The sequence below is a fragment of the Capricornis sumatraensis genome, chromosome 19, assembly GCF_032405125.1.
Source record: "Capricornis sumatraensis isolate serow.1 chromosome 19, serow.2, whole genome shotgun sequence".
NCBI lineage: Eukaryota > Metazoa > Chordata > Mammalia > Artiodactyla > Bovidae > Capricornis > Capricornis sumatraensis.
Genome location: NC_091087.1, coordinates 40,452,129 through 40,463,085, shown reverse-complemented (window position 1 = coordinate 40,463,085; position 10,957 = coordinate 40,452,129). Strand labels below are relative to the sequence as shown.

Genomic DNA, 10,957 nt, shown 5'->3' with positions numbered 1-10,957 from the left:
TCCCTCTCCCCACCCCTCAACCCCCCCTCCCCGTCCCCCCGCCGGCTATTCCCTCCTTCCTCGGGACGCCACCTCCCGGAATCGCCTTTTTTTTCTGTTGTTTTGGATCTGGCTTCTCGCTGGCGGCGCCGAGGAGCCGCGAACGCTAGAGAAGAACGCGGGCTCGGGGCTCAGGCCGCCGCCCACCGGCGGGATCCCGCAGGGCAGAGCGGAGGACGGCCGGACAGACGGCCGGACAGACGGCCGGCCGCACCATCAGCTCTCCAAGCTCACTCTCCAAACTCCTGTTGAGTGTGTGCGTGCACGCGAGAGGGGGAGGAGGGGGTCTACGTCCAGCGCTCCGGGGCCGGTTACCTTTGGACGAGGGTCCTTGGACTCAGATCAGGGTCATCTTCAGGCTCAGAAACTGCTGAGGAATTAGACAAAAGAGGCCACTCAGCTAGTGGCCAGGAGTCGCCCGAGCGCCTCGTCGCGTCCCCTCCTTTCCCCCGGGTTGGGGCTGGCCGCTTGGGGGCGGGGAGAGGGCACCCGAGCCGGCTGAGGGCTGGGGGCCGGGCCGGGCCGCCGGGTCGCAGAGCTGGCCGGCCTGTTGTGTAAGCCTCAGTCCTTGTTTTCCCGGCCTGGCTTGTTGTGAAGCCGGACACATCCACCCCTGGATTCGATTCAGGAGGCTGCCGCTTTTCTCCTTGCCCCTCTTGGATTTTCTGGATTTTTGAAAACCCAGTGGCCCAGGAAGAGGAGGAGGAAGGAGGAAAGAGATCTGCAGAGGAATGTGAGAGCCTCCCCAGGCCCAGGCTGGAGGAGCCAGAAGGAGCTGGGAGCCAGAGCTACCGGAGTTTCTGGGACGGTGGTTTCCAAGTGATTCTCTTCTATTTTAGAACATTGTTCCAGCGGAGAGTGTCGAATTCTTGCCTGCTCAGGGCTGGTTTTCTCCGAGTCACTTGACTTTTCTTCTAGGAGTGGGAGGAGGAGAGACTCTCTCCTGCAGGGGCTGCGGAAGGAAGGGAGGAAGACCAGGGACATGAGCCCTCTCGACTCACAGGCATGTGCGGGCAGACCTGGTAGGGCCGATTCTGGGCCGTGGACATTGCTTTGAAGAGAGGAGGCTGGATACCTTCTGTGGGTGCTCAGACCCCGCAGTAAGGGCTGAGAGACCGAGGGCTGTGGCCAGCCTTGAGTTGCTCGTGCATCCTCGGACACCCTAACAAGTGTCCTCAGTTCTGGGCAGGACTCTCCTCATCATTCTCTACCACTGGCCCAGACATGGCACTCAAAGGGCGAGCCCTCTATGACTTCCGCAGCGAGAACAAGGAGGAGATCAGCATCTGGCAGGACGAGGACTTGGTCATCTTCAGCGAGACCTCGCTGGATGGCTGGCTGCAGGGCCAGAACAGCCGTGGGGAGACCGGGCTCTTCCCTGCCTCTTACGTGGAGATCCTCCGTTCTGACATGGGCTCCAACCATGCCGACTACTCCAGCAGCCCCGCAGGCTCTCTGGGCACCCAGGTCAGCTTGTATGACAGCTCCAACACTTCCAGGAGTGGCGGCGGCAGTGGCTTTCTGTCAAACCAGGGTAGTTTCGAGGAGGACGATGACGATGACTGGGATGACTGGGATGATGGATGTACGGTGGTGGAGGAGCCACGGGCTGGTGGGCTGGGCACCAACGGGCATCCTCCGCTCAACCTCTCCTACCCTGGTGCCTACCCCAGCCAACACATGGCCTTCCGGCCCAAGCCACCCCTGGAGCGGCAGGACAGCCTGGCATCTGCCAAGCGAGGCAGCGTGGTGGGGCGCAACCTCAACCGCTTCTCGTGCTTTGTGCGCTCTGGCGTGGAGGCCTTCATCCTGGGTGACGTGCCCATGATGGCCAAGATCGCTGAGACATACTCCATTGAGATGGGCCCTCATGGCCCCCAGTGGAAGGCCAACCCCCATCCGTTTTCGTGCTCCGTGGAGGACCCCACCAAACAGACCAAATTCAAGGGCATCAAAAGCTACATCTCCTACAAGCTCACACCCACCCACGCCAGCTCACCTGTCTACCGGCGCTACAAACACTTTGACTGGCTCTACAACCGCCTGCTGCACAAATTCACTGTCATCTCGGTGCCCCATCTCCCGGAGAAGCAGGCCACAGGTCGCTTTGAGGAGGACTTTATTGAGAAGCGGAAGCGGCGGCTCATCCTCTGGATGGACCACATGACCAGCCACCCTGTGCTGTCCCAGTACGAGGGTTTCCAGCATTTCCTCAGCTGCCTGGATGACAAGCAGTGGAAGATGGGCAAGCGCCGGGCCGAGAAGGACGAGATGGTGGGTGCCAGCTTCCTGCTCACCTTCCAGATCCCCACAGAGCACCAGGACCTGCAGGATGTGGAGGACCGCGTAGACACCTTCAAAGCCTTCAGCAAGAAGATGGACGACAGTGTCCTGCAGCTCAGCACGGTGGCCTCGGAGCTGGTGCGCAAGCATGTGGGGGGCTTCCGCAAGGAATTCCAGAAGCTGGGCAATGCCTTCCAGGCCATCAGCCATGCCTTCCAGATGGACCCCCCCTTCAGCTCTGAGGCCCTCAACAGCGCCATCTCTCACACGGGCCGAACCTATGAAATGGTTGGTGAAATGTTCGCGGAGCAGCCCAAGAATGACCTCTTCCGGATGCTCGACACACTGTCTCTCTACCAGGGCTTGCTCTCCAACTTCCCCGACATCATCCACCTGCAGAAAGGTAAGAGCCAGTGTGGGCTGGAGACCCTGACGGCGTCTGCACTCTGCAGGGCACAGGGGCTATGAGGATGGCCCAGATGGAGCAGAGCGGCTCAGCTAGTCTTTCAGTCGCTGTCTCATCTGCTCATTCAGCAAGGGTGTTGAGCACCTAGTAGATGACAGGCACTATTCTAGGTACAGGGATATTTATGGGCAGGTCTGGTCCCTGTCCTCTTGGAGTTCACTGTTTACCTTCTTGTCTGTTCATTCATTCACTCACTCACTCACTCATTCATTCATTTATTTTCTCTGTTTTTGTCTCATATACTTGTCTACCCATTATACACTGAGTTCTCCAAGTTATTAGGCTGGGTTCTGGGAACATGGAGCTGACCAGGGCCCAGGCCTTGCCCTTGAGGAGCCCACAGGCTTGTGGGGGACATGGGCACAGACCCAGATAATGAAAGCACAGAGCGTAGCCTGTCTTCCCGCTTGTCACCAGCTCACCTCCCTGCCTTTGCAACTTCAGAGACTGTTCTCATGGCTGTACATCCTATCTGTGAGCTTCCTCCCTATCTGTGTTCAGGAGGGTTGGCTGTCCCCATTTTGCAGATGAAGAAGCTGGGTCCACAGAAGGGTGGCTGCACAAGGAGTCCTTGGCCAGCTGGGACTGTCCCTTCCTTTTGCACCTCCCCAAGGACACATGCATTTTGGCCACCTTCCAAGCTCAGCCGTGTGTTCAGTTCTCACGGTCTCCTCCCTAGGGGAGGGACAGGATGGGTCCCTGTTACTGTGGGGCTGTCAAGGAACTGCCAGGGAAGTGACTCATACCCGGGTCACCGAGGGGCACCCGGACTGGGCTGAGGGAGAAACCGGGGGTCCAGGTCACTGCCCACATGGTCCATCCAATTCCCCCTTCATGAGCCTGGCTTCTCTTCTTGCCTGAGCACTGAGTCAGGAGCTGACCCGGCAGGTGGCTGAGTCTTGCGGACTACAGGCAGGGCAAGAGGGAGGTGTGGTCCTCCCCAGGGCTGCTTGGTAACTCAGGAAGAACGTCTGCAGGGCGTGGGGCTGGCTCCCAGGCCCCTGAGCCCTGAGGTCAGGCCTGGCTTGGTGGAGAGGTTTCCTCTGGGCGGGGCCAGGAAGCCGGCTCTGCGCTGAGCCTGGGGGACAGCAGACATCACCGCCCTGCCTTGGTCGCTGGTAGTAAACCAGCCTTGTTCCCCTTTGTTGTTGTTTAGTCACTAAGTCGTGTCCGATTCTTCGCTACCCCATGGACTGCAGCACGCCGGGCTTGCCTGTCCTCTATCTCCCCGAGTTTGCTCAGACTCATGTCCATTGAGTCAGTGATGCCATCCAACCATCTTTAAGAGGTTCACTTCTAGAATTTCTCCAGCTTCCAGACTCTTTTTTCTCCTTACTGTCTCTTCTTCCTCCTTCTCCTCTCTGCTTTTTTTTTTCCTTCTCCACATTCCTCTCTTCCTCCTTCCCTTCTTTCAGCTTCAGGAGACATGACCTGAGTTCTGGTCCTGGCTCTGCCCCCAGTTTGCTGTGTGTCCCTGGGCAGTGCCTTCCTCTCTCTGGGCATTAGTTCCTCAGTCTGTAACACAGAGTGGACACTGTGAGCTCTCAGGCCTTCAAGGGGGTGGGGTGGGGGAGAGAGTCCTGGAGAATGTCTGGTTGAGGACAGAACGATGCCTTAGTTTCGGCTCTGAGTTCTGGGGAGGGACAGGGCAGGGATGGTGGCTGGGGCCGGCTGGCCCACTGGGGTAGGTGTCGCCTTGTGCGGAAGTAGAGCCATGCTCACTGCTGCACTAGGGCCTGGGAAAGCTGGTTCAACCAGCTCCTCGGATGGCGTGTTCCTGTGTGGGCAGCAGGAGAAAGGTGAGCAGGGGCAGTGATGAAACAGCTGCTCACGTGCATGGCTAGGGACCCTCCACCCAGGGAGAGAACAGGAGAGAGCTGAGAACAGGAAGGCAACCCTGGACTCAGGGCTCCCAGGCTCCCATTAGAGCAGGAGGGATAAAGTCAGCCTGGCCTTTCTGGCCCTGAATCAGGGGCACAGAGCTGAGAGAGGCCACTTCTGAGTTTCCACTGGAGGCTAAGATGAGGGGCCAGTGGCGCTCTGTGGGTGATGTATTCAACCTCAGACAGAGGCCACACCTACCTTCCCTTAACCAGAGGACCCTTCCCCATTCGGCCAAGGGCTTTGGGGCTTGCTATTCTTCTTTCTAGGCTCTGTACTACCACTCCCAGCCCTGTGTGAGGCAGCTACTACAGTGGTTAGGGAGTGGGGCTTGACTCTGGCTGAGACAGAATTGGGCAGGCTTTGGGGAGCCACAGCCTGCTGGGGGGAGAAGTCCCATGGTGGCCCTGTGGATAGAGACCTTTCACAGAGGGAGGAGCAGGAAAGGTGGGCCCTGGGTGCCCAGGATGCTGTCAGCCTGTTCATATACTCTAAAACATGGTGAGCATGTGGGAGAGGCTTTGGAAGGAAGGAGACAGGAGGCCTGGTAGGGTTTAGGAGACCAGAATTTGGACAAATGTTGTCTTTGAGGTGACCCCGATTGAGGTTCCTCTCCTGAAAAAGCTTAGGAAAATGGGCCATGGAACCCATTTGGTGCAGAGGTGAAGCCCACCAGCCTTGTCGGCCCACCAGCCCAGTCCCTGGAGCTCAGTCCAGGGGTTTCTCTTATAGGGAGAAGGGTAACCATGTGATTTATCATCCAAACCAGGGCAATCTTGTGGGGGGAAAAGCGAGCCTTGATAATAGCTAATCTGGGACAGCGAGGGGAAGCAGTGACTGTCCAGGGCCCCTGCCTGAGAGCCAGCCAGGGCAGGACTCTGTCCTAAGACTCATCACAAACCACAGACGTCAGTGTGGGCCCCTCCATTCCCAGATGAGGGGCAGTGAGGTGGGCTGATGATCAGAGCAGGAATTGGAGCCCCAGTGTCTCTAACTCCACAGCCAGGTTGTAGCCACTGTGTCAGACAGATGGGAGCGGGGGCTCCCTAAGGGGTGGGTGCCTGGGGTAGACGAGCCAGAAGGGGAAGGACCAGGGAGGGAGTTGGGTGTTCTCGTACCAACTCAGCTGGCATCCTCTGTGGCCTGGAGGCAGGCCCTGGACCACACAGCATGCACGGAGGGGTCATGGTGCTCACAGGTTGGCCAAGGCAAAGTGGCCCTTGCAGGACCAAGTTCTACCCTGGGGGAATAGGTGGGTCTAGCCTCTGTGCTCTGGGCCATCACCAAGCTCCCCTTCTGCCTCCCCTCCTAGGCTCCCATGAACAAAGAATCGTATGGCCCCGAGCCACCACCAGCTGGGTCTTGGCTGTGACTGAAAAGCAGTTCGCACCTAGCTGCACAAAGCATCTGGAGCTCTTATCCTGGAGCTCCTGGAGTTCCATCCCAAGTACTTTAAATGGATTAGTTCAATTAAACCTCTGGTCTGACTAGAAGGCAGGGACCATCATTATCCCATTTTACTGATGTGGAAACTCGAAAGTGCTATACTACCCTGAGCAGCTGTCAGCAGCATCATATGTAGCCCAACCTGTCCCGTTTGACAGTGAGGAGACGTGCAGTCCTTGTTGGATGACACAGTGGACTAGGACCCAGACCTTCTGCCCTCAACCTAGGGTAGGGACAAGATGGATTCATGGGGGAGTTTAGGGAATATGCCTGAGACCCTGGGGATCTGAAACTCCAACCTTCCCGTCCCTGTTTCTTGGATCTGGTCTATAGGACAACTGCCAGGGCAGGAGGTGCCCAGGGTCCTCAGCTCAGGGTGAGTCCTAGGTGGAATGTGGTGGGGTGAGGGGGGACTGGCCCAAGCCCTGATTCCCAGTTTGTCTCTGGGATGCGTTAGTGTTAGCTGGTACCAGTCCCACATCTGAGTCACAGGGTGGAGGGTGACAGAGAGCAGGGTGGGGCCTCCTCTGGCCCCCATAGCCTTTGCCCCCCAATCCCTGGCTCCCTGCCTGTCTGTGGATACCTAGCAATTGCAATAGATTCATTCCTATTATCTGGGCCTCAGTTTCTTTCCTCTAAGGCCATGGGATTGTGCTTAGTCGCTCAGTCAAGTCTGACACTTTGTCACCCCATGGACTTTGTAACCCACCAGAGTCCTCTGTCCATGGAATTCTCCAGGCAAGAATACTGGAGTGGGTAACCATTCCCTTCTCCAGGGGATCTTCCCAACCCAGGGATCGAACCTAGGTCTCCCGCGTTGCAGGTGGATTCTTTACCATTTGAGCCACCAAGGAAGCCCAAGTCCATGGGCTATTTAAGGCCTTTAATAGCTTCTTAAATGCAGGTCCGTCCCGGACTTTCTCAGGAAGGTGGAATCCAGGCTGGCATGTTTCCTTTGCTGAAGCCTAACTCTTTTTCTTTATCTAGCTATTTTCTACCTTTTTTCTTCTGGTTCTTTCTACCCCTTGGGACCTTCTCCGATTCCTGAGTCCGTTGTCTGGACGCCTCATGTATGTGCCTGGAGGACTTGGCCTGGGCTCCCTGCAGTAGAAGTGGTGTCCACTCCTGCTCTGCAGGGCTCCCTCGGGGCCAGATATCCCGCACTTTGTGGGCAGGAAGGAGGCTGGGAGCCCCTGGACAAGTCCTTTCCCACCAGGGCCTGAGTTTCCTCTGAAGAGTACCAGCGTGGTGGTGGAGGTGAAGGTGGCCATGGGGGTAGGGGCTGGACAGCTGTCCTCTAAGGTTGCTCCAGTTCTGAAGCCTCTCAGGGCGTGTCTCATCTTGGTCCCACAGTCAATCCCTCTCCTTCTGCCCAGGTCCGGGCGATCAACCTGGGGAAGGGACCCAATTTGGAAGAATCTGAATGAATCAATAAGGATGGAACAAGAGGCAAGGAGAGGTGGTTCAAGGACGGTGCTGAAAGGACTGAGTGGGCTGGGAGCTGGGCACTGTGGAGTTCTTTTGGGTGCTGTGTGAGCAGTTCTGGAAGTGTTGCAAATGTGAGTCGGCCTGCCCGAAATGCCACTATTTGCCGATTAGCCACACACTTGCCATCTTCTGTGGGTACTGCTTCTAAAGGCAGGGTTATTTCCAGCACATAGTAAATGCTCAGTAAATGCGTCCTGAATGCACTGAACAACTTGAGAGTAAACAGATTACGTTTCAAAGGTCCCTGAGAGGCTCCCCCTTAAGGAAGAGGTGGGAAGCATTGAAAACAAGCCTGTTACTCATGTGCAATGGGTGCTTTTGAAGTGCTCCAGGAGCATGCTGTCCTCTGTGCCAAGCCTGCCCACCTCCATACTCTTCACACTGTGGATTCCCTACAGCCCTGTGAGGAATGCCTGCCAGGCACAGGCACACTGCCTCCCTGGCTCCGCAACTGCCCACTGGCTTCAGCACAGAATCAGTCAAGTGCTTGTTAATTCAGAACTGAAATCCTTTCACCAATTGCTTGTTGATTCATTCAGGTTCTTCCAAATTGGGTCCCTTCTGCAGGTTCATCCCCTGACTCCCCATCTGTCACCTGGTTATGACAATGGCCTCCTCTAGTTGCCTGGGGACTGGGGTGAGGAGGGAGCAGAGCCTATATGTGAGAGACACGCACAAAGGAAAACTCCAGGTGGCCTTTCAGCCTGTGTTTTAGAATCAGCAGTGTGATGGGGGCAGGAAGAAGGATGCTCCCTGTGCGAGTGGCACCTGATCAGAGCCTTGAATTATGCAAAAGGATCCGGGAGGCAGAGATAGGGAGGTAGGAGAGAAAGGGTGCATTTGATGAATATGGGGTCAGTGCGGAACAGGTGCAGGGGTCAACTCCCAGAGGGCCTCCCAGGCCAGGAGAACTGGGGACCTTGCTCTGCAGGCCAGAAGGAAGCCCGGGGAGACCTGGAGTCAGCTTGGCTGCTCTTCAGGTGCTATGGAGAACCTCTCAGAGGTTGGGACTGAAGTGGGGAGATCCGTGGGGGGCCTGTTGCAGCAATCCGGTGAGATTGAATCAGTTTATCAGACACATGTCAGAATCTGCGTGGGCTAGGCTTTGTTCTAGGTGCTAGAGACATTGAGCTCATACCTGGAGGGATGCAGTCAGAAAAACCACAGAGAGGTAAGAGCTGTGGTAGAGGGAAGCCCAGGACACCTGGGAGCAGGCGAGGCGCCTGATGCAGTGGGACTGCCCAGAAGGCTTCCTGGAGAAGGTGATATCTGAGCTGAATGGGGAACCAGCATGAGGGCTGATGAGGCCTGTGGTGGATGGGGACAGCCTGGTTGTAGAAGTCAGGACAGCTAGCAGGGCTGTGACCAGTCAGGTGTGTGCTGCTCGCGTAGCCTCAGGTTGGGAGGGAAGATGGTATGTCTGGCTTAGGACATGCTGAAGGTGAGGGTTCGGGGGACATCCTGGTGGAGACATCAAGTGGCTGGACCATGGGTCTGGAGTCCAGGAGGGAGGCCCGAGTTGAGCCAATGAGGCTACTGTCTGCCCTCTAAGGGTCTCAGGGCGGGGTTAGGGAGCTAATGGGAGAGACCAGAGCCCTAACCGCCCTTGACCTCCGCTCTGCCTGTGCCAGGCGCCTTCGCCAAGGTGAAGGAGAGCCAGCGCATGAGTGACGAGGGCCGCATGGCGCAGGAGGAGGCTGACGGCATTCGCCGGCGCTGCCGCGTGGTGGGCTTTGCCCTGCAGGCCGAGATGAACCACTTCCATCAGCGCCGCGAGCTCGACTTCAAGCACATGATGCAAAACTACCTGCGCCAGCAGATCCTGTTCTACCAGCGGGTCGGCCAGCAGCTGGAGAAGACGCTGCGCATGTATGACAGCCTCTGACCACGTGGCCCAGGCCCTCGCCCCGCCCCCAGGGCCTTCCCACACCAGCAGTGCCTGGAGGGTGGGGAGTTGGGGGTGGCCTTTGGAGGAGTCATGAATATCCCTGGGAAAGTCCCCCACCCCTTAGAGCTAGGGGCACAGCAGGGATGAGAGCTGGGCCAGGAGCCCTCCAGGCCCAGGCCTGGGCTGCTGGTCAGTCACTTGAGGCCAGGCCAGTGTCTTAGCTTCCCCTGGAGCCTATAGCACATGCTCACCTGGCCTCTTCCCCCTCATTCGTTCAGTAGACACGCGGGCCTGCTGCGGTCAGACACTGGGCAACTAGGGCTACGACATGCCTGCTCTTTCCCCAGTTGAGGTAGGGGTCAGATGCAGAAACAGCCGGGGGCAATACAGAATGATCAATGGTAAGGAATGGGCTTCTGGAAGCTTGCAGAAGGGACCACTTGTTCTGCCGTTCAGGGATAACTCCATGGAGCAGGTGACATGTGAGCAGTATGTCTTGAAAGATGACAAGGACCTGCCAGACAGTGAGTGGGGACAGTGGACGGGGAAGGCATTCAGAGGAGAACAGCCTGGACAAGCTGTGGAGGCCTAGAAACACCTCTTCTCCTCTCCTTTGTCTTTCCCCAGCAAGTTTGGGCACCTTGGTGTGTCCCCTTGTGTGACAGAGGGTGGGGATCTGCCTGGCTCCCATGCCCCTGTCCCTGCCCCACTCCTCCCCACCCCACAGGAGGGGCTGCAGGCCAACTCCCTCCCGACTCCCCCTTCACCAGCTGAGCCCCATCACCCCCTGGCTAGGGGACCACCTTTGCCCTGGGCTCAAGGTGCTGAGACAAGCCACAGACCCCAGGATTTTGGTGGTACCTGCCTGGAGGGGACATCCGCAGGTTACTGGGTATTTGAGTTCACCAGCCATAGCTGTCACACTCCTGGCAGGCTTGGACCTCCGGCTCCCAGGGGCCAGCTTACCTGTCGCCCCAGGGATCCCAGGCCCACCTGTCCATCACCAGGCTCACTGTGATGCCATCCAGGTCCTGGTGGGATTGTGCTGTCTCCCACTCACGTTTACATCCTCAAGGGGGCTCTTCCCACACCCCCAGGTCGGAGTATGGTCAGAAACTGACAGATGCCACTGCTGGCCTTCCCAGGAGGTCATGGCTATTTCTGGCTGCTGCTGCTTCAATCTTCATTCTTTCTTGTTTTCTTGATAAACCTTTTCCAATTAAGATAACAAAAGTATGACTCCTTATTTGGATCCCTGGGCGGGGGATGAGGGTGGATGGAAGGGTGGAGCCCTAGTTGTCCCTGGGAGCAGCTGGACCAGATTCTGAGGTCGTGATGGGCACAGCATTCACTCCAGAACCTCAAAAGTTGGTGGGGGGAGGGCCGTGCTGGTGGTCGGGGCTAGCTGGGGACCTTTGGGTGGCCATGGACCCCAGCTCAATGCAGACCCTTCTGAGACCTCACTC

The 10,957-nt window shown here is 57.4% G+C and overlaps 1 protein-coding gene across 1 annotated transcript; it reads left to right on the top strand.

The window, feature by feature from the left end:
• The first annotated feature begins 358 nt into the window (after positions 1-358).
• SNX33 (sorting nexin 33) lies at positions 359-10,577 on the top strand. The gene is made up of 2 exons (XM_068990932.1): positions 359-2,725; positions 9,235-10,577. The coding sequence occupies exons 1-2, from the start codon at positions 1,264-1,266 to the stop codon at positions 9,486-9,488; spliced, it is 1,716 nt and encodes a 571-aa protein (XP_068847033.1). The 5' UTR covers positions 359-1,263; the 3' UTR covers positions 9,489-10,577.
• The last annotated feature ends 380 nt before the right edge of the window (positions 10,578-10,957 follow it).

Bases quoted from the DNA above. Each gene is read 5' to 3' on its own strand.
- SNX33 (XM_068990932.1), top strand. From the start codon at position 1,264: ATGGCACTCAAAGGGCGAGCCCTCTATGACTTCCGCAGCGAGAACAAG. The intron at 2,726-9,234 runs GTAAGAGCCAGT...TGCCTGTGCCAG, and splicing joins CATCATCCACCTGCAGAAAG to GCGCCTTCGCCAAGGTGAAG.